The sequence below is a fragment of the Microtus oregoni genome, unplaced genomic scaffold (genome assembly GCF_018167655.1).
Source record: "Microtus oregoni isolate MIOR12 unplaced genomic scaffold, Mior012 000018F_ref0000195, whole genome shotgun sequence".
Classification (NCBI taxonomy): domain Eukaryota; kingdom Metazoa; phylum Chordata; class Mammalia; order Rodentia; family Cricetidae; genus Microtus; species Microtus oregoni.
The window spans coordinates 21,635,046-21,662,550 of NW_024543077.1; the positions used below are offsets into that span (position 1 = coordinate 21,635,046).

Below are 27,505 nucleotides of genomic sequence, written 5' to 3' on the forward strand. Positions count from 1 at the left end.
CAAAGTCATAAACGAAAACATACTGGAGAGAAAACATATGAATGTAATCTGCATGGTAAGGTCTTTGCTGATCAGAGCCATCTTCAAAAGATTAAAAGAATATATACTAGAGAGACACCCTATGAATATAATCAGTGTGGTAAAGACATTACTCAATGTACTGTTTTTCAAACACATAAAAGAATACAAACGGGAGAAAAACCATATGAATATAATCAGTGTGGTAAGGCCTTTGCACGTCATATTCATCTTCAATTGCGTAGAAGAACACGAACTGGAGAGAAAACATTTGAATATAATCGGTGTGGTAAGGCCTTTGCACACTACAGTAATATTCAAAGCCATAAAAGAACACATACTGGAGAGAAACGCTATGAATGTAATCAGTGTGGTAAGGCCTTTGCATGGCACAGTGGTCTTCAAAGACATAAAAGAACACATAATGGAGAGAAACCTTATGATTGTAATCAGTGTGGTAAGGCCTTTACACGACATAATCATCTTCAAATGCATAAAAGAACACATACTGGAGAGAAACCCTATGATTGTAATCAGTGTGGTAAGGCCTTTGCACAACACAGTCACCTTCAAAGCCATAAAAGAACACATACTGGAGAGAAACCCTATGAATGTAATCAGTGTGGTAAGGCCTTTTCTCAAAACAGTGTTCTTCAAACACATAAAAGAACACATACTGGAGAGAAACCCTATGAATGTAATCAGTGTGGTAAGGCCTTTACACGTCTCAGTCATCTTCAAAGGCATAAAAGAACACATACTGGAGAGAAACCCTATGATTGTAATCAGTGTGGTAAGGCCTTTGCATGTCACAGTGTTCTTAAAAGGCATAAAAGAACACATACTGGAGAGAAACCTCATGAATGTAATCAGTGTGGTAAGGCCTTTGCACACCACAGTAATTTTCAAAGCCATAAAAGAACACATACTTGAGAGGAACCCTATGAATATACCCAGTGTGGTAAGGCCTTTGCCCTTCTCAGTCATCTTCAAAGGCATAAAAGAGCACATACTGGATAGAAACTCTATGAATGTAATCAGTGTGTTAAGGCCTTTGCTCAACATGGTGCTCTCAAATGTATAGAAGGACATATACTGGAGAGAAACCCTATGAATGATATCAGTGTGATAAGGCCTTTGCAGACCCCTGTACTCTTCAAAAGCTTAAAATGTAACATACTCTAGAGATACCTGTGAATGGAATGTGGTAAATTCTTTTTCACAATTATCTCCAAATACATAATATGAGCCCTTCTGTAGAGAAACCCTGAAGATAATTTGGATACTTTTCAAAAATATGAGAAAAAAATCATACTGTAGTGAAACTATAAATGAATTCAGTGTCATAATGTTTTGTGTTTTATATAAGAGTAAGACTTAGTGTGTAGTCATCTGAGAAAGCTTGTGCATATTATCATAATCTTTTGGACCTGATGAAAAAGCTGGGTGCTTCTTTTAAATTGTTCTTTTAGATGTCAAGCCACTTACAGTCAGTTAACAAAAATCAGTTATTGTGTAGAAAAAAGTTTGAAAATGTCAACAATTTGTTCATGCATCATTATAACTCTCTTTATTTTAGTTTGAACCAGCAAAGTAATGGATAAATCCTTTTCAGTTACAGGAAGGGTATTCCAACTTTGGTCTTAAAACTAGAGCCAAAGGAAAGAACTTTGTCTCTGAATCCAGAACTAGATAATGAAACAACATCTCCCTGAAAACAGCCAAAACATTAAAAGGCCCAGTGAAAGAAACACAACTTGGCTCTCAAACCAGAACCATAAAATCCTAAAAGTTTCAACAATGTTTTTAAGCTCAAAGGATATCATTAACTGAAATATGAGAGGCATCAAGAGTCAAATCACTCATACGCTTACTTGTAGGTTTTGTATAAAAGTATCCTTAGAAGTTGGGAATATAATTATAGTTATCAGAAGATTGGGAGTGGTCATCAGGAAGGTAGATAGAATGTGGTTACAAGGAATATTTTCTGAAAAGGAAAGATGGTTTGAAGTAATAAATGATGGAAACATCACTCTTAACAGTAGCCACAAATAATATAAAATATTATGGAATTACCAACTAAAGAAGTGAAAGGACTGTTGGAAAAGAACATTAAATCTTTGAAGAAGACACCAGAAAATGGGAAGATGTCCTTTGCCCTTGTTAGGTAGAAATCAACATAGCAATCTACAGGCTCACTACCATTCCCATGTAAATATCAGAAAAATTCTTCACAGATCTCAAAATAAAAACACCCAACTTCATATATAAAAGCCAAAAAAATGCGGGATAACCAAAACAATCCTACATAAAAAATAATTTCTGCAGGCATCACATTCCCTGACTTCTTTAGATGACTGCAGAGCTGCAGTACTGAAGAGAGCCTGGTGTTGGCACAAAAACAGATAGGAGGACTAATGGAACTGATTTTAAGACCCAGACATCACTCCACTCACCTACTACACCTGATTTTTGACAAAACACCAAAAAATATAAAATGGAGAAAACATATTTACAAATGGTGATGGCATCACTGAATATCAATGTGGGGAAGAATGAAAGTAGATCCACATCTATCATCATGAACAAAACTCAAGTCCCAATGGATCAAAGACTACAACATAAAGACAAACACACCGAACTACATAAAACAGAATGTTGGTTAATCCCAGCACTCGGGAGGCAGAGGCAGGCGGATCTCTGTGAGTTCAAGGCCAGCCTGGTCTACAAGAGCTAGTGCCAGGACAGGCTCCAAAGCTACAGAGAAACCCTGTCTCGAAAAACAAAAAAAAAAAAAAAAAAAAAAAACCAGAATGTTGGAAGTACACTTGAACACATTGGTAAAGAGGACCACTTTCAAATTATAACCCCAGGCATCACAGACACTGAGAAAAATTATAAATGAGCTTTCCTGAAGCAAAAGTTTCTGTAAAACAAAGGACATGATCAACAATACAAAAAAAAGGCAGCCTGTAGTATGGGAAAAGATATTCACCTAAACCACATTGGATAGAAGACTGATCTTTAGAACATACAAAGAACTTAAATAATTGATCATCAAATAAAAAATGGAGTACTCCAATAAAAATGGAGTACAGACCTAAAAAAAATCTTTTAACATATGAATCTAAAATGACTGAGAGACACTTAAGGAAATTTCCAAACTCCTTAGTCATTAGAGAAATGAAAATCTAAACAAATTTGAGATTCCCTCTTACATCTGTAACAATAGGCATGATCAAAACACTGATGACAACTTAAGCTGGAGAGGATGTGGAGTTAAGGGAACACTCCTGCATTTTTGATGGGGTTACAAACTGAGTCAGCTACTTTGGATATCAGTATGGTTATTCCGTAAATTAGAAAGTCACCTGCCGGGTTGTGAGGCATGGCTTTAATCCCTGCACATTGGGAGCCAGAGATAGATCTCTGTGACTTCAAGGCCAACCAGGTCTACAAGAGCTAGTTCCAGGACAGGCTCCAAAGCTCAAGAGAAACCATGTCTTAGAAAACCAAAAATTAAAAAAAATGAAAGAAAATTAGGAAACAACTTATCATAAAACCCAGTCATGCCCTTTGGATATGTACTCAATGGATGCTTAATCATACCACAAGGACAAATGCTCAACTGTGTTCACAGCAATATTGTCAGAGCCAGAACCTGAAAACAACCCCTCCTCAGAAGAATGGAAAAAGAAATTGTGGTATACTTACACAGTAGAGTACTACAGAGTGGATAAAAACAATTACATCTTGAAATTTATGTGCAAATTTATGGACCTTGAAAACATCATAAAAGAGTGAGTTAACCCAGAACCAGAAAGAAAAAATATATGTACTCACTCCTAAGTGGCTTTTCAAATAAAAAAACAGGGGACAGTCAGCCTACAATTCACAATGCCCAGAACATATACAACAAAGAGGAAACAAACAGAGACATACATAAATCTATTCTATATAGGACATAGAGAAAGACAAGATCTTAGTAAATTTGGAACATGTGAATCATGGGACAATGGGATGGGGGAGGAAGGGTGAATAGTGGATAAATATAGTTGAATAAAAAACAATTAAAAAATCCTTGATTCACAGCCGTTTGTGGGTGAATTAAACAAAGTGATAGTATAAAATGAATAGCTGAAATATGGAACTTTTCTTAGTTTTGTAGCTGAATGAAATACTTCCTCTTGCTAAGGCAGACTGATTTATGATATTTAATTAAAAACAATCCACACATTTTCCAAAAGAAAATTAAAGATTTATACCATATCTCCCAATCTTCCCAAACCAATAATCACACATGAAACATTTGAGACGGAAGTGCTTGATTTTACCTAATGTAGCTGCATTCATTCTAAGTTCATCATGTAACACTGAGTTCATGTTTTAATGATGAATTTTGAAGGCTGTACAAGTCAGAGTGACAGACCCTGAACTATGTGAGTACTAATTGAATCTTTGACTTCTGAAAACACCAAGTTAGAGTGTAAGAATACCTTGGGCTTTTATAGGTCAGATGAGCACCTACAGAGCAATGGATCTCATATACAATATAGCTAGCATCCAGAATCAAGAACTGGATTCAAGAGAGCAACTATACCCTTTATAGATTCATTCATACTGTAAGAGACCATGCCCAAGTGCATTGATATTTTAAAGCTGTTGACTGAAGGAGCTCTCACAGCACCTACCCATTTAACTTAATACGAAATTCCAAACCCTATACAAAACTCTGTACACAAGATGTCAAAATTAAAGTTAGAATTACAATAAGCATAATCAATATTAAGGAAGGAATACATCCTAATGGTTTGATAAGCATTTTATCCTAAGGAGTCCATGTTGTAGTAGAAATGGCTTAACTAGATCATAAGAGGATGGTAAGTATGATTATCTCATCTTCAACCCCATCAAAGACCTGAGAAGAGCAATAATATTACTTGAGTAGGCAGGTAGTGCAGTCTAGCAGCTTCCAAAAAGTGTAGTAGTTGACAGACAACTGACTGACCAATCAACCAAAGTCTCATCACAGTGTTGAAGAATAAGACTTCATATCAGAATATAAAACAATCTTTAAAGAACTATGCAGTAAAGCAGGACAATGACTTCAAAATGTAAACAATGTATAAAAATCTTGATCAGAGGTAGAGTAATATAATGCAATATGATAAATATATCATAAAATTGCATCAATAAAAATATGTTTTAAACAGGTAGAATCATACATTTATACAATCTGACATAATAACCTTATATAGTTGTTACAAATATTCTAAACAAAAATCAAAACAGTCTATATAATAAATATAATTCGAATTTGTGTCAATATACAAAAGTATACCAATGTAAATCCATAAAAAATATTTCACAAGTATTCCTTCTATTACAAACTTATTAGTAGGAGTAAGTAATCTACCTATTATCCAATTCCATTTTCGCTCATTTTGAGATCTCTGGGTGTACATCATTTCACCCAATCCTATGACCCACCCAGCAGGTCCTAAGTTACTCCAGGGTCTTGAAGAGGCACTATCTGAAAGACTTGGGAGGAAAGAGAAACGGATGCCAAGCAGTATTTTGTCAAGGCATCCGTTTATTGAAGCAAGTTTCATGCCTTAAATACTCCTCAGAAAGGTACTCGGGCAGGGGGAACTCAGGAAAGGGGGAAGGGAAGGAGGGGCTTGGTAGCTAGGCAACTAAGTGGGGCAGTTTGAGAGCTAAGCAGGGCAGTTGCAAGGTCAGTGGCTAGAACACCTGCTGTTAGTGATAGCAGCAAGCCCTGAAGACACTTTGTGGTACTTTCCAGAGCTTGAGTCTCCACGATCAGCACATAATGATTTGGCTAACTTTAAGTTTTCTGTCTCAAGATTTTTACTTCAATGCCCTGTGAGAAAGGAGAAGCCTGAAATGGCTCCTGACAATCCTATATTAGTAATAATCAACTCGTAAATGTTGTTCCTGACTGTGACGACAAACTTTGTTGGGAGAGAGAATGGCATCTTCTAGAATTGCTTCCAGGGACGATGTTATTTCTATGGGATATTATAAACGCAAAATGATGGTTAAATTTCAAGATGGCTGTTTTGGATAATTGCAAATGGTTTCTGAGTATTTGATAGGGTTTTTCTGAATTTCTTATTTGGAATTCTGGCCAGAACATTGTAAGAAGGTGCACCATATCTGCAGCTTGTACCCATAAATTGGTCTCGTAGTGCTATCAGCATCATGCCGTCATATCAACCAGGTAGAGACATTGTGGGTCCCCAATGTCTTCTTCTTGGAAGCTGTTCTTTGATGAAAATGTAAGCATTATTCATGTAGACATATATTCATTGAAAGATAAGATAAAGACAAAATGGGCATGAAGGAAAGTAAAATATTCCTTCAAAATTGATCTTCTTTCTGTTCCATACCAGAAGACTGTTGACATGAGACAGAGTTTTGAATTTTTCTTTTAACATCATGCTTGGATTTAGAGAAGGATAGACATTGTCTAATTCTAAAACCATTTCTGATTCTTAAGTAGAGATGGAAACACAAAAGGACATCTTATAAAGCTGTAGCCCATACAAAGCACCTAACAGATTATCTCTCTGGGGGTGTTCCTCCTCACAGGTTTACAGGTCAGTATCTGCCCCCTTCCTGAGATATAAAGCATACAGTGTGACAAACAGAACCAGAAGAGACAGATCAGCTACTACAGGTGAGGAAAAAATGAAAATATTCCAGATAGTGAGAACAGTGCAAGCCATGGCTTAGAGGCTGCAGCAAAGTCAGCAGGACCTTTAGAGACATTCATTCCTATGCCATCAAAGCAGCAACAGCACACATCTGCCCTAAGCCAGAAACTCTGGAAGGAACACACACTGTGTTTTGACAGTCTTCCAAATAATTCCAGTATGTGTGTAAGTTTTAGGACCTCTTATCCAGGCTACCAGCTCTCAAATGCTGTTTTCAGGTCACTTCTCTGTGATAGGATAAGAGGTGAAGTGGATGTAACTTCAGGTAAGTTTGGAAGTGCATAGTCTACATTGCTTTTGGAGAGCTTCCAATAAACATTAGCCATTGAAACGTTTTAAGAATCCTACAGTAAAGACCTTTATTTCTCATTCAGCTTTGGCTCTCTGTGATTCTGCCTATTGATACTTCCATAAATACCCTCTTAGGGATGTTTTTTTTTAATTTATTTATTTATTTATTATGTATCCAATATTCTGTCTGTGTGTATGCCTGCAGGCCAGAAGAGGGCACCAGACCTCATTCCAGATGGTTGTGAGCCACCATGTGGTTGCTGGGAATTGAACTCAGGACCTTTGGAAGAGCAGGCAATGCTCTTAACCGCTGAGCCATCTCTCCAGCCCCCCTCTTAGGGATGTTATCCTCACTAGTCACATGGATGCGATGTAACCTACAGAAGATGAGGAGACTGTCTTCAAGTCACAGAATGTGTATCCATGTTGGAAAAGACCTTAAAATTTTTTGTGTTCTCAAAACACTGCATGCTCTCTCCTTCCACTCTACTGTGTATCCAGGCATAACTCTGCATTATGTAGACCAGAAGCAGGACAAAAGTCTCTGCATTTATCTTGAAGGAATTTTCTGACTACTCATCCCTGGAAGATCTATTCTTTCCTCTGTGCTCAGTTATGAACCTGGTGACCCTGCTCCGAACACTGCCTTCATGACTGTGTGTATGTTTGATCCCTGCCTACACACACCATATACAATTTCTGAGTAATATTTCCATTTAGACAATCTGCTACACATCTACTTTTGTGCCTCTGATGCTGTTCCACCTACTCTCATCCCAGAAGACCATCTCTCTGATGGCTGTGACATCCAGATGCATCTGAGACTTTCCACAGGCTCCACAGAATGCCTGCTGCTTGTCATCACAGCCTGTGATTACTACCTTGCTATTTGTCAGCAACTCAGGTACCTGTGCACATGAGCCACAGCTTTTTCTCAATGCCTCCAAGAGCCGTCTGGGTATTCTATGTCATCAGGTAGTTGACAGAAACAGTCATTGCCATGAGACTGTCATTGTATGGCCACCAAGTATTTAGAAAGTTCACCTGCAAGGTCCTGGGTGTGCTGAAGCTGGCCTGTGGTGACATATCAGTTAAAAATGACTTTGTCCTTGTGGATGCCATCCTTCTGTTACCTCTACTCAAGTACCTCATTAGCCTTTCTGACATGCCAATCCTGGTCACCTTCCTAAAGGTGCTCTCAGCCAGCAGGCCCTGCAAATGCTTTTCCACCTGCTTGGAGCACCTTGCTGTGGTCCTATTTTTCTATAGTATCATCATGTTTCATGTACATGAAACCTATGAACACAAATGGTTATATCTCTAACATGGTCTTTACAGTCCTCTTCATTGTGGACTTCACACCCATCAAGCAGGAAGTGATCTGCAAAGATAGGGATCTTGACTTTCTGTTTGTGTCATCAAATGCCAATACCAATGCAGAGCAGATTATAGAACTATGGGGACCTCCACTGTAGAGACACAGTCTGTCTCACTAAGTCTGTCAGTCTGACTCCCCAGTTTTCTCCTGTCCTGAACTTGTCTGAGCTAGTGTCCAGCATTTTAATGTGATCTAATCTCAAGACTTCAGCCTTCGCTAGGTTCCTTCATTCACAACTATAATACCAGCATGTGTGGGGCTAAAGCAGATTGATGGTTAAATTAATGTCATCCTGTGCTACATAGTGTGACCAGTACCAAGAAAATAAATAGATACTAGACATTAGTATTTCCTTCTTAATGTGTCCTCAGTGGGCACTGGGAGTACCATTTTAAGTACTACTTAAGAGTGCATCATTTCCTGACTGACAGTCACAAATGGCTTCTCACTGCTCTCAAAAAGATGTTCATCAGCAGGACCTCACAGCTGCCTGCCTGACTGCCTGCCTAGTTCCTAGCCTTCTCCCAGACTTTCAGTCACACACAACTGACAAATGTGAGTTTCGATCTTCCCTAAACTCCCTACCCCACAAACTCTTGTGTTCTTCTTGTGAGGCAGTTATTATCAGCACTCATTCAAGAACACTTGAACTTTCTTTCCCTTTAGGCTCAAAACTGTTTTCTCCTCTCATTATCTCCCTCCTGTATCTTTGGTTTCTAATATTGTTTATGGCCAGATGGCATTTTTAGGAATGTATTTTTTATTGATTTTTATTGAATTCAACATTTCTCTCTATTCTCCTCCCTGCCTCTTCCCTACCCCCTTTAGCCTTCCCACAAGGTCCACAATGGGACCTTGATCTAAATTTGGTCAGGAGATTCAGTCTTTCTCTACTTCTCCTGTAGATTAGATCTGTGTAAGTCTCTTTTAGTGTCCTCATTTTTGGGTAATTTCTTTGGGATTGTGGTTTGTAGGCTAGTTTTCTTGGGTTTATGTTTAAAAACTACCTGTGTGAAGGCGTAAGTCACAAACAATGCCACACCAATTTGGGGTTATGATTATTAGGGTGGTATTTATTTAAAGGGGAAAAAACTTACAGATCACTGTCCCAGGCAACAGCCCTCTTCGCAACCAGGAAAGGAGTCTAGTCGCAGGCGGAGCAGGAAGTGAAGAGAGAGAGAAGAGGGAAGTGGCCGCTTTTTTAAAGGGAGAGAAACCACGCCCCAGTGGGCTGGTACCTCAGCGGTGATAGGCTGGAGGAGTGGGAGGACCTCCCGCAACACCTCCCCCTTTTGTTTAAATAAGAGAGTTCTAAACCTACTATGAAATTATATACAATAAGTACAAATATCCTATTCTAACTAGCTTAGGTCTTGTACAATAAATAACTTGGCCAAGTCATGAGAGAAAGTAACTACATTTATATAGTCTTCAACCCCATCGAAGATCTGAGAAGGGAAATAATGTTACCTGGGTAATTAGGAAGTTCAGTAAAACAACTTCCAAAACATGCAACAAATTACAGAGACAACTAGCTACCTGGGCAATCACCCAAAGTCACATTAGCAGCGTTAAAGCAACCAACTTTGGCTAAGGCCTAACATAACTGACATACCATTTTCTAAGGCAAGCAACTTTTCAAAACTATCTTACCCTGTCTTGGCAGGATATGACAGTCCTGTTTTATCCATTGATGCATGCTCTGTATCTTTGTCAGTTGTTGAGGTATGGGCATTTCTTTGCCCGAACGCCAGTTCTGCCAAAAAGAAAGGCTCCAGGTGGAGTGTCTTTGGTGCTCAACATTCTCTCGGGAATAGAGTGGTGTTGCCAGGAGCAATTGTGTCTCACTACCACAAAACTCTGAGTTAGATTAAAGGCCATTTTCTACAGCTCTTTGAAGAAGTTGAAGATTATCTATCTATACTGAGTATAATCTCTATATATCTAAAGAACCTGATTAGTCTATTATAAATGACAAACTTAGATGACTATTAGTCTATATAATTCTCAATATCTATCTAACTTAAAGACTAAGACAATAAACGACTGTGAAACAAATGAGGACAATGACCTCCAAATATAAACAATGTACAAATAAACATTGCAGTAGGTAAATATATATCAATACACAATCATTATATAAGTATCTTAATCAGAGGTAGAAATGTACACTGCAATATGGTAAATATATACAATACATATATATATATATCAATACAATATATGTCAATACATAAAAAAATGTTTTAAACAGAGGTAGAAACATGCATGCGTACAATAGTCAATATAATTTAACTTTGTATCAATATACAAGAATCTATAGCAATGTATTTGTCTAAAAACAGTAACTCACAATTACAAATCTATTATCCCATCATCCCTCTTTTTTTTCTTTCAAAATGATCCCTGAGCGTATAAAATTCCTCCCCCAACCCTCAATCGTATACTAATTATAATCAACCCCTAAATGATGTCCCTAAACCCAAGGGCAAGTTTTATTGGGAAAGGGGACGTCGTCCTCTAGAATTACTTCCAGCTGTCATGGGGGCGACGTTCTTTCTGGGGGATCCTGTGAAAGTGAAATGATGGTTAAATTTCAAGATCAATGTCTTTTAAAATTGCCAATAGTCTCTGAGTATTTTGTGCAGGTCTGGCCAAAATGTTGTATAAGATGTGCACCATTTCAGCTAACCAAGTTGGAACTGTCTTGTGCAGCTAGTACCAAAAGCAGGTCTTGTAGTAGCGCTATCAGTATCATGACGTCATATCAACCAGGTGGAGTTGCTGTTATGGGGCCCCATCTTCTTCCTGGAAACTTCAAATGTCACTTCAGGAAAAACTCATTGTTCATTATGAAAAACTTAAACATTAATCATATAGACATATATAGACATATATATATATTCAATGAAAGACATGATAGATATATTCAATGAAAAGTATGATAGATATGAAGAAAAGCAAAGATGTTTTCTAAACTCATATTTCTTTCTGTCCCAGATCATGGCTCTTGACATGAGACAGAAACTCCAGAAACTCTGGGTTTTTCTCTTACTAACAGGCTTGGAATTGGAGAGGGACTGAGCCAGAGTCCAACTTCAAAACCAGCTTTATAAATTTAGAAATATGGTTTAATATTACTTACACAACCCATTCAGTTGTCTTGATATTTCCTATTGGGCAGGTATTTTTCCATCTGTCAGTATCCAAACATCCAGGGTCCCTTGAATTTCTCAAAGATGAGTGTTTTCCTGTGGAGATAAGAACAGAACCCTGCCCCCATTCTATATGTTTTTCTTACCACCTGTATGAATATCATCATTGTGGATGAGTTGTCATTTCTCCTTTCCAAGAGGTTTCTCCTCTTCAAATCGAAAATTTATTAATTTTGATGGTATCCACAATTTTTCTTCTCCTGTGGAAACAAGAGCAAAACCCCTTCCCCAACGTAGCACATCTCCTGGCTTCCACTGAGAGGTCAGCACATCTTTGAAATAAATCGGTTGATTTAGTTCAGCAGACTTTTCCATTATCCAATGTCTTTCTGCTGCTGTCGTTCCTTTCTCATTAGCGTTAAGAAAATTCAAGGTTAATAAAGCATTATGTAATCTATTTCTGGGGGTATTTTCAGTCCCTTTCTGTTTCTTCAGCATATCCTTTATAGTACGATTTGATCTTTCTATAACTGCCTGACCTGTAGGATTATTTGGTATACCTGTAATGTGTTTTATATTATAATAATCAAAAAAGCGTTTCATTTTCTTAGATACATATGCTGGACCATTATCTGTCTTTATTTGCGCAGGTATACCCATGATGGCCATAACTTCCAATAAATGTGTGATTACTGAATCAGCCTTTTCTGAGCTCAGGGCTGTAGCCCATTGAAAACCTGAATACGTGTCTATGGTGTGGTGTACATATTTTAATTTACCAAATTCCATAAAGTGGAACACATCCATCTGCCAGATTTCATTTCTCTTAGTACCCTTTGGGTTACTCCCTGCAGGCAACGTGTTTGATTATAGAAAGAACAAGTAGGGCATCTCTTTATAATGTCCTTAGCTTGTTGCCAAGTAATGGAAAATTCTTTCTTTAGGCCTTTACTATTGACATGATGCTTCTTATGAAATTCCGAGGCCTGCAACACACTTCCAATCAATAATTGATCAATCTCAGCATTGCCTTGGGCTAGAGGACCAGGCAGACCTGTATGGGACCGGATGTGTGTTATGTACATCGGACAAAGCCTGTTCCTGATTATGTCTTGTACCTGGATAAACAATGAAGTCAACTCTGTGTCATCTGGTATAAATTCAGCGGTTTCAATATGCAAGATAACTCTTTCTGCATATTGTGAATCTGTAACTATATTAAGAGGTTCTTTAAAATCCCTTAGCACCATAAGAATGGCATATAATTCTGCCTTCTGGACAGAATTATAAGGGCTTTGTTCCACCTTACACAATTCATCTGACTTGTAACCTGCTTTCCCTGATTTATTTGCATCAGTATAGAACATACGGGCTCCAGTTATTGGAGCATCACGTACAATTCTAGGAAGAATCCAAGAAGTTCTTTTTATGAGATTAAGTCTATCACTTTTGGGATAGTTGCTATTAATTTCTCCCAAAAAGTTAGCACAAGCTCTTTGCCACGGTTCATTGTCTTCCCATAACTTTTTTATTTCTTCAGTAGTAAAAGGCACTATAATTTCTGCTGGGTCTATACCTGCTAGTTGACGAAGTCTCAGCTTACCTTTTATAATTAATTCAGAGACCTTTTCCACATAAGTTTTTAATTTTTTACTTGGTTTATTAGGTATAAATATCCACTCTAAAATAATATCTTCCCTCTGCATTAGAATCCCTGTAGGAGAAATTCTGGAAGGCAATATGACTAGGATGCAGCTAAGATTTGGGTTCACCCTATCCACATGTGCCTCCTGTAATTTTTCCTCAATCATTGTCAGTTCCTTTTCTGCTTCAGCTGTCAGTTCTCTTGGACTATTCAAATCTTTATCACCATCTAAGGTTTTGTTTAAATGAACTATTAGATCAGGTGTTATCCCAACAGCTGGTCGTAGACTGGAAATGTCTCCTAACAATCTTTGGAAGTCATTAAGAGTCTTTAACCGGTCTCTCCTAATTTGTGCCTTTTGCGTTTTAATTTTCTCTAACCCTATTCTGTAACCTAGGTAATTAATAGAATTTCCTCTTTGAATCTTTTCAGGGGCAATTTGTAATCCCCACCTAGGCAAGACTTTCTTTACTTCTTCAAACATCCTTTCTAAAGTATCTTTATTCGAATCAGATAATAAGATGTCATCCATGTAATGATAAATGATGGACTTGGGGAATTGTTTACGAATTATTTCCAATGGCTTACTTACAAAATATTGGCACAGTGTAGGACTATTGAGCATACCCTGTGGGAGGACAGTCCATTGATATCTCCTATTAGGCTGAGAATTATTGTAAGTAGGCACTGTGAAGGCAAATTTTTCTCTATCCTTTTCTTGTAATGGTATAGTGAAAAAACAATCTTTCAAATCAATAACTATAAGAGGCCATCCTTTTGGTAACAGAGAAGGCAAAGGAATTCCAGATTGTAGTGGGCCCATAGGTTGAATTACTTTGTTGACAGCTCTTAGATCTGTCACCATTCTCCATTTACCAGATTTCTTTTTTACAACAAACACAGGAGAATTCCAAGGGCTGGTTGATTCTTCAATATGGTGAGCATCTAGTTGCTCTTGCACCAGCTGTTCCAATGCCTGTAGTTTATCTTCAGCTAGAGGCCATTGTTTGGTCCATATTGGCTTCTCAGTTAGCCATTTTAAAGGTAGGGCTGTTGGTACCTCTAAAGGTTTGGTATTTGCTGTATGTTCTTGTACAGCCTGAATGGCTGGTGACCTTTTTCCATAATACCTCATCATATCCTTCCCAGAATTATGAGTTCCTGGAAATACAGGAATGTTAATCTGGGTATTCCATTGCTGTAGCAGGTCACGGCCCCATAAATTTATGGCAATATTGGCTATATATGGCCTTAGTCTTCCTATTTGCCCTTCGGGCCCTATGCATTCAACCCATCTTGTGCTTTGTTTTACACGAGATAGGGTTCCAATTCCTAGGAACTGAACATCTACCTCTTGAAGAGGCCAATTCGGATGCCAAGATTCTGGGGTAATGATACTTACATCCGCACCTGTGTCTAATAAGCCTTCAATAAAAGTGCCATTTATACAGACTCTTAGCTTTGGTCTTTGATCATTAATAGAAGTCTGCCAAAATATACGTTTACTCTGTCCTATTGGGTTTTTTGACTCATCCTCCACACGTAATTCTTCATTTAGACCAGTATTACTTTTTACAGCAGAAATTGGAGCTTTTAATTTTCTTGGTGAGGCACGTTCTCCACTGTGACTGGGAATGACTGGGCCACTGTTGGCTTGGGGGCCTGCGAGAGGCCCCCCAAGGAGTTTCCCGATGATATCGGATTGCCCCTTCTATCTGTTGTTGACCTACATTCATTGGACCAATGCCTGCCTTTACCGCATCTCCTACATATACCTGAAGGCCGAGGTCTCCTATTTTTGTCATTCCCAGAAGAGATATTATTCCTAGAAATTCTTTGCCTGCAATTCCTTTGCAAATGTCCTAATTTACCACAATTAAAACACCTGGCAGTTTGATGTCTCCTCATTGCTTTGGAAATCGCTTCTCCTACCCAAGATTCATCATTATAGCTAAACGTCTCAACATTCATCGTATGCTGAATCCATTCATCCATAGGTGCTGATCTAGACTTTAAAGGCCCAATTATCTTTTTGCATTCTATGTTTGCATTCTCAAAAGCTAGAGATTCAAGAAGTATTCGTCTAGCTTCTGGGTCTGTTACCCCTATGTCCAGAGCCTTAATTAATCTTTGCAAAAAGTCAATAAAGGGTTCTCTCTGTCCCTGCCTAATTCTGGTATATGATTCAACCCTTTTTGCTGGATCTTGTATCCTATTCCAAGCATTTAAAGCTGCTTGGTGACATAGACACAGTACTTCATCGTCATAAAGAGCTTGGACCTGTGGATCAGCATATTCTCCTGCACCAAGAATTTGATCTTGGGAAACCTCAATACCTTTTGCTCTTCCTTGCTGTTCCATATGTTTGGATTCTTCTCTGAAATAAATTCCGAACATCAAGGAAGGTCCATTATCTAAAACTGCAGACACTAACTGATGGAAATCATGGGGAGTAGCTCTAGCATTAGAAGCCCAAGTCCTTATCATTTCCTTTACATATGCATTGTGCAAGCCAAAATTAACAACAGCTTGCTTAATTTCTTTCAGATCATTCATTGCTATTGGCGTCCATCTAGCTTCTCTGACTCCCTTTGAGCCTTTAGAAGTTGATGCTTTTTCAGAATTAAGTATAGGGTATGTCGCTAGAACCCTGGGTAAGCCAGTTCTAATAGCTGGTGGAGGCCTTGTATCCTGTCCTTGTGCCTCCTTACTCTGTTCAACAGCTGCAATAATTTCCCCAATCTTTTCAAATCTTTTTATCATTGTCTCTCTTAAATCCTGAATCTCCTGACCTGTATATATTTCCAGTGATTTCACTGAGGTATCAATTTTTTGGTCCCCATTCTGCACCTGTGATTCCAAAGCTTTAATTTTTTCCTTCAAAGATAACATGTCCTCCTTAAACTTTTCTTGTATATCATGTAGATTCCCATCTTGGAGGTACATTCTGTCTGTTACCTTATCAAAACTTTGTGATAAAGTCTGAACGTCAAATTCAACAGCCTGAACCCTTTCAAGTAACTTTCTAATACCCTTGGATATGGAATCAATTTTGTCTGTCATAGTATCCACTTGTTCAGATAACCTCTGATTTTCAATAATTTTAATCCTGTCAATTAGTTGTTCATTATTAGTTCGTAAAGATTCTATCATTCTTAGGAGTGCCATATTCTTCCTTAATGATAGAATATGGAAAAGAAAACTGAAGGCTAGTAACAAGCAAATTAAGGTATCCCCATAATCATATAAACCTTGTATGATGTAATTCATTGTATTAGTAAATATAAATTTACTAATCCATTGTATTAGTGAAAACAAAGCAGTAAAATTTGCGTTAGAAACAAAAACTGCAATATTACCTATTATCCAGCAGGTGGCGCTGTTGCAGAGTCGCGGTGAAAACATGGTCCTGTTTCAGTGCCTTAGTAGATGTTAAAAACTGGAAAATGCAAGTTTCTCAACAAAGTAAATGTAATTAAATCAATTCCTGAGACGGAACCAGAAACCCAGAATCCAGGGGTAGAGAAGAGCAATCTGGAAGCCGCTTATGCCTCCACGTGACAGAGTCACCCTGAGGGGTTGCAGCTTTCAGCAACCACGTGCTCTGGTTCGTGCCACTTAAGAGCTGTACTTGCAAGGGAGATTTAAAAATGACTCAGAAAAGAGCAAACCACACGGCCAGAGACTACGCGGGCCTGTGGAGTTTAAATCCACGTGGGGAGTCCAAGGCCCCTGGCGGCTGAGGAAGGGGAGGGCTCCCGCCAAGCCGAACTAGAGCCCGCCAAGCCCGCAGCCGCCAAGCCGAACTTGGGGCCGCCAAGCCGAACTCGCGGCTGCGAGTGGGGAAAGGAGAGGTTCTAAAACCAAACGTTGGGTGCCAAAAATGAAGGCGTAAGTCACAAACAATGCCACACCAATTCGGGGTTATGATTATTAGGGTGGTATTTATTTAAAGGGGAAAAAACTTACAGATCACTGTCCCAGGCAACAGCCCTCTCCGCAACCAGGAAAGGAGTCTAGTCGCAGGTGGAGCAGGAAGTGAAGAGAGCGAGGAGAGGGAAGTGGCCGCTTTTTTTACAGGGAGAGAAACCACGCCCCAGTGGGCTGGTACCTCAGCGGTGATAAGATGGAGGAGTGGGAGGACCTCCCGCAACATAGACTTTTGTATATTGACACAAATTCAAATTATATTTATTATATAGAATGTTTCTATTTTTGTTTAGAATATTTGTAACAACTATACAAGGTTATTTTGTCAGATTGTATATATGCAAGATTCTACCTCTGTTTAAAACATATTTTTCTTGACACAATTTTATGATATATTTATCATATTGCATTATAAAACTCTACCTCTGATCAAGAATTTTATACATTGTTTACCTTTTGAGGTCATTGTCCTGCTTTACTGCATAGTTCTTTAAAGATTGTTTTATATTCTGATATGAAGTCTTATTCAACACTGTGATGAGAATTTGGTTGATTGGTCAGTCAGTTGTCTCTGTCATCTACTACATTTTTTGGAAGCTTCTAGACTGCACTACCTGCCTACTCAAGTAATATTATTGATAATCTCAGGCTTTTGATGGGGTTGAAGAAGAGATAATCATACTTACCATCCTCTTATGATCTAGTTAAGCCATTTCTACTACAACATGGACTCCTTAGGATAGAATGCTTATCAAACCATTAGGATGTATGCCTTCCAAATATTGATTATGCTAATTGTAATTCTAACTTTACTTTTGACATCTGTTTCTTGTGTACATAGTTTTTTATAGGGTTTGGAATTTCGTATTAAGTTAAAAGGGTAGGTGCTGTGAGAGCTCCTTCAGTCAATAGCTTTAAGATATCAATCCACTTGGGCATGGTCTCTTACAAGTGTAAATGAATCTGTAAAGTGTGTGGTTGCTTTCTTGAATCCAGCTCTTGATTCTGGATGCTAGCTATATTGTATATAAGATCCATTGCTTTGTAGGTGCTCATCTGACCTATAAAAGCCCAAGATATTCTTACACTCTAACTTGGTGTTTTCAAAAGTCAAAGATTCAATTAGTACTCACATAGTTCAGGGTCTGTCACTCTTGTACAGCCTTCAAAATTCATCATTAAATCATGAACTCAGTGGTACATGATGAACTTAGAATGAATGTAGCTATATTAAGTAAAATCAAACACTTCTGTCTCGTGTGTTTGTATGTGTGATTATAGGTTTGGGAAGATTGGGAGATATGGTACAAATCTTTAATTTTCTTTTGGAAAATGTGAGGATTTTTTTAAATTAAATATCATAAATCAGTCTGCCTTAGCAAGATGAAGTATTTTATTCTGGTACAAAATTAAGCAAAGTTCCATATTTTAGCTATTCATTTTATACTATCACTTTGTATAATTCACCCAGGAAGAGCTGTGTATCAAGGATTTTTTAATTGTTTTTATTCAACTATATATTTGTCTACTATCCTCCCTTCCTCCCCCCTCCCCTTCTCCCATGATTCACATGTTTCAAATTTACTAAGATCTTGTCTTTCTCTATGGCCTATATAGAATAGATTTATGTATGTCTGTTTCCTCTTTGTTGTATATATTCTGGGCATTGTGAATTGTAGGCTGATTGTCCTCTGTTTTATGTCTAAAAGCCACTTAGGAGTGAGCACATATATTTTTCTTTCTGGTTCTGGGTTAACTCACTCTTTTAGGATATTTTCTAGATCCATAAATATGCACATAAATTTCAAGACGTAATTGTTTTTATCCACGTGTAGTACTCCATTGTGTAAATATACCACAATTTCTTTGTCCATTCTTCAGTGGAGGGGTTGTTTTCAGGTTCTGGCTCTGACAATGTTGCCGTGAACACAGTTGAGCATTTGTCCTTGTGGTATGATTGAGCATCCATTGAGTACATATTCAAAGGGCATGGCTGGGTTTTAAGATAAGCTGTTTCCTAATTTTCTTTCAGTCTTTTTTTTTTAATTTTTGGTTCTCCAAGACATGGTTTCTCTTTAGCTTTGGAGCCTGTCCTGGAACTAGCTCTTGTAGACCAGGTTGGCCTTGAAGTCACAGAGATCTATCTCTGCCTCCCAAGTGCAGGGAATGAAGACATGCCTCACAACCAGTCAGGTGACTTTCTAATTTTCTATGGAATAACCATACTGATATTCCAAGTGGCTGGCTCAGTTTGTAATCCCATCAGCAATGGAGGAGTGTTCCCTTAACTCTACACCCTCTCCAGCTTAAGTTGTCATCAGTATTTTGATCTTGCCTATTGTTACAGATGCAAGAGGGAATCTCAGATTTGTTTTAATTTTCATTTCTCTAATGACTAAAGAGTTTGGAAATTTCCTTAAGTGTCTCTCAGTCATTTTAGATTCATATGTTAAAAGATTTTTATTTAGGTCTGTACTCCATTTTCATTGGAGTACTCCATTTTTTATTTGATGACCAATTATTTAATTTCTTTGCATGTTTTGAAGATCAGTCTTCTGTCCAATGTGGGGTAGGTGAATATCTTTTCCCATACTACAGACTGGCTTTTTTGTGTTGTTGATCATGTCCTTTGGTTTACAGAAACTTTTGCTTCAGGAGATCTCATTTATTATTTTTTTCAGTGTCTGTGATGCCTGGGGTTATAATTTGAAATTAGTTCTCTTTACCAATGTGTTCAAGTGTACTTCCACTATTCTGTTTATTTATTTATTTATTTATTTTGGTTTTTCGAGACAGGGTTTCTCTGTAGCTTTGGAGCCTGTCCTGGAACTAGCTCTGTAGACCAGGCTGGTCTCGAACTCACAGAGATCCGCCTGTCTCTGCCTCCCGAGTGCTGGGATTAAAGGCGTGCGCCACCACCGCCCGGGCACCATTCTGTTTTATGTAGTTCAGTGTGTAGGTCATTATGTTGTAGTCTTTGATCCATTGGGACTTGAGGTTTGTTCATGATGATAGATGTGGATCTACTTTCATTCTTCCCCACATTGATATTCAGTTATGCCAGCACCATTAGTTAAATATGTTTTATCCATTTCATATTTTTTGGTGCTTTGTCAAAAATCAGGTGTAGTAGGTGAGTGGAGTGATGTCTGGGTCTTAGCCAGCATTAGTTCCATTGGTCCTCCTATCTGTTTTTGTGCCAACACCAGGCTCTCGTCAGTACTGCAGCTCTGTTTTCATCTGAAGAAGTCAAGGAATGTGATGCCTGCAGAAATTATTTTCATATAGGATAGTTTTGGCTATCCTGCAATTTTTTTGGCTTTTCTATATGAAGTTGAGTGTTTTTATTTTGAGATCTGTGAAGAATTTTTCTGATATTTACATGGGAATGGTAGTGAGCCTGTAGATTGCTATGTTGATTTCTACCTAACAAGGGCAAGGGACATCTTCCCATTCTCTGCTGTCCTCTTCAAAGATTTAATGTTCTTTTCCTATAGTCCTTTCACTTCTTTAGTTGGTAATTCCATAATATTTTATATTATTTGCAGTCACTGTTAAGGGTGATTTTTCCATCATTTATTACTTCAAGCCATCTTTCTTTTTCAGAAAATATTTCTTGTAATCACCTCCTACCTACCTTCCTGATGACCACTCCCAATCTTCTGATAACCATAATTTTATCCCCATCTTCTAAGGATACTTTTATACAAAACATACAAGTAAATGTATGAGAGATTTGACTCTACATGTCTCTCATATTTCAGTTAATGGTATCCTTTGAGCTTAAAAACATTGTTGAAACTTTTAGGATTTTAAAGCTCTGGTTTGAGAGCCAAATTGTGTTTCTTTCACTGGGCCTTTTTAATATTTTGGCTGTTTTCAGGAAGATGTTGTTTCTTTATCTAGTTCTAGATTTAGAGACAAAGTTCTTTCCTTTGGCTCTGGTTTAAAGACCAAAGTTGAAAAACCCCTCCTGTTTCCAATAATGTTTTATCCATTACTTTGCTGGTTCAAACTAAAATAAAGAGAGTTATAATGATGCATAAACAAATTGTTGACATTATCAAACTTTTTTCTATGCAATAACTGATTTTGGTTAACTGACTATAAGTGGCTTAACATCTGGAGGAACAATTTAAAATAAGCTCCCAGTTTTTCCTCAGGTCCAAAAGATCATGATAATATGCACAAGTTTTCTTAGATGACTACACACAAAGTCTTACTCTTATATGAAGTACAAAACATTATGACACTGAATTCATTTATAGAGTTTAACTACAGTATGATTTTTTTCATGTTTTTGAAAAGTATCCAAAATTATCTTCAGGGTTTCTCTACAGAAGGGCTCATATTATCTATTTGGAGATAATTGTGAAAAAGAATTTACCACATTCCATTCACAGGTATCTCTAGAGTATGTTACATTTTAAGCCATTTAAGAGTACCGGGGTCTGCAAAGGCCTTATCACACTGATTACATTCATAGGGTTTCTCTCCAGTATGTGTTCTTTTATGCAATTGAAGATGATTATGTCATGCAAAGGCCTTACCACATTCATTACATTCATAGGGTTTCCCTCCAATATGTGTTCTATTATGCCTTTGAAGATCACTGTGACATGCAAAGGCCTTAGCACACTGATTACATTCATATGGTTTATCTCCAGTATGTGTTCTTTTATGCAATTGAAGATGACTGAGATGTGCAAAGGCTTTAACACATTGATTATTTTCATAATGTTTCTCTCCAGTATGTGTTCGTTTATGACTTAGATGAGTTTCATGAGGAAGAAGGTCTTTATCATTTTGACCATATTCATAGGGTTTCTCTCCAGTGTGTGTTCTTTTATGCACTTCATGATGATTGTGATAAGAAAAGACTTCGTCACATTGCTTAATTTCACAGCATATTTCTCTGCTATGTGTTTTTTCATTCCTTAGGAGATCAGAGTTATAAAACAAGACTTTACCACAGTGAGAATATACTGAAAACTTCTCTCCAGTTTGATTTCTTTCAATCCTGCAAGGATAATTTACACATGTAAAAGCTTTACCACCTTCAAAGAAGTTGAACCTCATATCTATATGAATTAATTTCTTTTTTTTCAAATTGTAAAAAGGAATCAAATATCAAGGTTTTATAGCTTTGTTTAAAATCATTTTTTGTTCTCTCATTAGGGGTCATTTTACATCTAGAAAAATATTTGTGATGAAAATACCATTATGTCATTGTTTATGTTTTCATCTATAACTATAACTATAATTTTCTAGGATATTTTTTACATTTTAAGAGAACTCCATATACTGAGTGCTTTACCAACTTTACTCCATTCATAATTTTACTATATTGTGAACCATTATACATTTGGGAAGTGAACTAAGACACCCAGAAGTATTTGCATAGACCAAGAACTCATGTTTGTTTGTTTGTTTTTGTTGTAATGTGAGTTTGTATTTATGTATTACCCATGATGATAGAAAATAAATTAACTTTGTATTTGTGGATCAAATTAAACATGTACACTCTACATAGGAACTACAGTTTATCTTCTTAATTGTTCTTAAAGAGAGGTATGCTAAATATTTCCATATTTCTATTCCATATTCCTATGCTCATACACTTGTGTCAATAGTGACATATCATATATATACATAAAAAATATATATGTATATATATATATGAAAAAAGAATAGTGACATGGGAGTGTCATATCAATCTGTTGATTTCATTGGTTAAGCAATAAAGAAACTGCTTGGCCCTCATAGGTTAAAACATAGGTGGGTGGAGTAAACAGAACAGAATGCTTGGAGAAGGAAGCTGAGTCAAGGAGTCGCCATGATTCTCCCACTCCAGACAAACGTAGGCTAGAATCTCCCTGGTAAGCGCACCTCGTGGTGCTACATAGATTAATAGAAATGGGTTAAGAGGCTGAAACTAAGGGGCCAAGCAGTGTTTAAAAGAATACAGTTTCCGTGTAATTATTTCGGGGCATAAGCTAAAGCTAGCCGTCCAGGCAGAGGGGGTGCCGGGGACGCAGCCCCGCCGCTCCAATGATTACAACAGAATAGTGTATAAAAGGTTTCCAAAATGAATCTACAAGGTTCGACTTTCACAGACTTTTGGTATAGATATTAAGGTTTCTCCACAACAACTGCCCCTTGACCCTTGACTAGTCTGATTTCATTAAACTTAGCACAGTCACAAAAAGTATATGAGTGATACAAGGCTTACCATGGGCTATTGAATTAGTAGAAAGTTTTGCAGCTATACCCATCATCACTGAAATATGTATACATTTTCTGTCATGAATAGCAAGAAGCAAATGAAGCAGCAGTTCTACAACATAGCTCTCATGGTGCTATGAATCAAATGGTGATATCTGCTTAGGTATTGCTACCTAGACTTTTTCTTAAATGAAGGCTTTGCAGATGCAATTCACATACATGAAATGGAGGTATATGGATTTGTGAGAACTTAATAACCATCAATATATTTAAAGCTGTGGTTATTTACACTTTTGCTTTTGTTTTAAAGTTCCAGAACACATTGCAAACTATTCAAGGGAAATTGTTATGAACTTGCCCAAGAAAATTACCTTGCATGTCTTCTAGAACATTGACAATGCTCTTCGGTGTTAAGGTCTTCCCAAATATATCCTATAATACAGTACCAGAATATATGTCACATTATTTAAGAATGTGCAAAAATTAGCTTATTATCTTAAGTGCTCCTATGGATTGTGACTGTGTTATTCACCTCATTCTTCTTTCTCTAAAAAAATTACAGAACAAAATCATAAACCAAGGAAAAGTTGTCTCCATATTTTGAAACATGAAAGAAATTATTTTTCACCTAGAATAGTTAGGTTCCTGTAGGTCTCCAGCATCACATCTTTGTAGAGATTCTTCTGGGAAGGATTCAGTAAATCCCACTCTTCCTTAGTGAAGTTGATGTGCACATCATCATACGTCACTGCCTTCAAAAATATACCATACATGAGTACAATGTAAGCATGACAGTGAAATGCATACTTCTTTGAAAGTATAGTTTTATGATTCTGGTGTTCCCCATTTTTGTTCCATGACATAGACAGTCACTTTAGAAGGAAATTGAAAAGGAGAATCAATTCTGTTATTTCTGTGTCCTTTGTATAGGATACCACCTTATAAGAGCAGTATCTATTCACAGGGAAGAAAAAAAGAAAAGATCAACAGTATGTTGTATGAATGAGAAAATTAATGCCTACAGAAAGGAAAAAAAACGATGGACAAACTGGGCATATTGGTGTATTTTGCCTTTAAAACAATACTCAGCAAACAGAGGTAGGTATATTTGTTTCTGAGATGAATGCCAGTCAAGATTTAACAGAACTGTTATCCATTTTTTGGATACCATGTATTTTGTCAGAGGTTGAGGCATGAACATGTCTTTGACCAAAGGCCAGTTTTGACAACAAGAAAACAAGCTTTGAGTGTCTCCGGTGCTCAACATTCTCTGGAAATAGACAATGCTACCAGTAGTAATCGTGTCTCACTTCAACAGTACCCTAGGTTATTTAAATTCCATATATTACAGCTCTTTGAAGTGGCTGAAGATTACCTATCTATGAAAAATATTTTATGTGTGTGAAAAACCTGATTATTCTAACTGTAAGTATGACAAACATAGATGACTATTGATCTATAATTCTAATTCCTGTATAACTTAAAGACTAAGACTTCATATTAGAATATTGTAAATAAGCAACTGTACAACAAATGAGGACAATGTGCTCAAATTGTAACCAATGAATAAATATCTTGATCAGTGGAAGAAATGTACATTGCAATTTGATAAATATATTTGTCAATATATAAAATGTTTTAAGCATTGGTAGAAGCATGAATGCATACAATATTCAATATTTAACATTATATCAATATACAAAAATCTATATCAAAGCAATTGCCTATAAATTATAACTCACAAGCATTCACTCTATTACTCACTATTATTATTAATGTATGTAAACTCACACAAATCTATTATTCCATCCAATTTTCCCTTTTTTTCAAAGAAATCCCTGGGACTGGAGAGATGGTTCAGTGGTTAAGAGCACTGCCTGCTTTTCCAAAGGTCAAGTGTTCAATTCCTAGCAACCACATCGTGGCTCACAACCATCTGTAATGAGATCTGGTGCCCTCTTCTGGCCCGCAAGCATATATGCAGGCAGAATATTGAGACATACATACATACATAGATCATACATAAAATTTAAGAATAAAAATAAATCCCTGAGCCCATAAAATTTCTCTTCTCACCTGCAACCCTATACCAATTATAATCAACCCCTAAATGATGTCCCTAACCCTCGGACAAACTTTGTTGGTAGAGGGGATTGTAGTCTTTTAGAATTACTTCCAGCTGTTATGGGGGCGATGTTCTTTCTATGGGATCCTGCAAAAGTAAAATGATGGTTAAGTTCCAAGATTACTGTCTGGTATAACTGGAAATAGTCTCTGAGTATTTTGTAAAGGTTTTCTGATCTTCCTCTTATAAGGTCTGTCCAGAACATTGTAAAAAGTGGACCATTTCAGCTAACCAAGTTGGAACCATCTTGAGCAGGTGGTATGCGAAACACGTCTGGTAGTAGCACTATCATCATCATGCCATTGTATCAACCAGGTTGAGTTGTTGTTGTGGGGCCCCAACTTCTTCCTGAAACTTCAGAAATTACTGCAGGAAAATTCATTGTTCATTGTGGAAAACTGAAACATTATTTATAGTCATATACAGACATATATATTCAATGACATATACAATAGACTTGAAAGTAGAAATGTAGAAAAGTGAAAATTTTTCTAAATTCTTTTTTCTTTCTGTCCCATGATCCTGACATTGAGAGAGAAACTCTGAATTTTTATTTTAATGACATGCTTGGATTCATAGAGGGACAGAGCCAGTGTCCATCTCCAAAACCAGCTCTATATATTCATAAATATACATCCACTTACAAAAGGCACCCAATGAAATGATAGGATAAAAGTGTACATTACTGAATCTAAAAAAAAATAAAGGGGCATATAAGTGTATGATGTAAAAGTGTAGATCATTAAAATTAATTTAAAAAGGCAACTACTTATTTATATATTTTATATTGATATAGATATGGATGCTCCCTTTTGATATAAACTTGACATTTTTATCAAAACATACTGTCTATGATTTTTATATTCTTACTCAAACCATTTTATCTAATTTAACTCACTTAAACATGTAATGAATATTTCTAGTCCTTGAAAGTTATTATTATAAACCAATTAGGATATAAAGTACTGGATGTTAGTACTTTGTTATTTATTACAATGGAAATTATACTCAAGTTAGGTATGTTTTCAACATTATATGGAATTTCATTAGCTGATTCAAATGTAAATACTTTAAAGAAAATGTTTGGTGAAGTAAAGCAAACTTTGTCCCCTGGGAATTACTTCTGAAAATATACAAAAAGGTGATTGTATTAATTATTCAGCATATAAAATAGTGTTATAAAATTTTCAGCCCAAAAATTAAAAATTTGGAGAGGTTATATGTGGAATCCATTATTGGAGTAAAAAATTGAAAATAGTAATTAGAACCAAACCATAAAAGGTGACAAGTCAAAGAGAATTATCATCTACAGCAGAAAAAAAATGGTTTTGTAGAAATAAAATTATAGGAGGCACTTATGGATTGTTTGGATCTGGAGTTTGGTTACATTCAAGACTTTTTTTAATATTGAAAAAAAGGAGAAAAAAAACAAGTTTCCACCTCCGCCCAGCCTCCCATTTCCCTCCCCCTCCTCCCACCCTTCTCCCCCTCCTCCCACCCTTCTCCCCCTCCTCCCACCCTTCTCCCCCTCCCAACACTCCTTTCCCCCTCCCTCTCCAGTCCAAAAAGCAGTCGGGGTTTTCTGCCCTGTGGTAAGTCCTAGGTCCTCCCCCCTCCGTCCATATCTAGGAAGGTGAACATCCAAACTGGCTAGGCTCCCACAAAGCCAGCACATTAAGCAGGATCAAACCCCGTGCCATTGTCCTTTGCGTCTCATCAGCCCTCATTGTTCGCCATGCTCAGAGAGTCCAGTTTTAGCCCATGCTTTTTTAGTCACAGTCCATCTATTGGGTGAGCTCCCAATAGATCAGCTCCACTGTCTCAGTGGGTGGGTGCACCCCTCATGGTCCCGACACCATTGCTCATGTTCTCCCTCCTTCTGCTCCTCATTGGGACCTTGGGAGCTCAGTCCAGTGCTCCAGTGTGGGTCTCTGTCTCTATCTCTATCTCCATCCATCACCAGATGAAGGTTCTATGATGATATGCAAGATATTCATC

At 37.3% G+C, this 27,505-nt stretch overlaps 1 protein-coding gene and 1 pseudogene across 1 annotated transcript; both read left to right on the top strand.

Annotated features, from left to right (window-relative positions):
- Positions 1 to 453: 453 nt before the first annotated feature.
- LOC121458714 (zinc finger protein 120-like) lies at positions 454 to 810 on the top strand (the record flags this gene model as incomplete). Its single annotated transcript, XM_041668021.1, has 1 exon — positions 454 to 810. A coding segment is annotated over one exon (357 nt), but the record flags the coding sequence as incomplete, so codon positions are not given.
- A 151-nt stretch (positions 811 to 961) lies between these two features.
- On the top strand, positions 962 to 8,524 carry LOC121458680 (annotated as a pseudogene).
- The last annotated feature ends 18,981 nt before the right edge of the window (positions 8,525 to 27,505 follow it).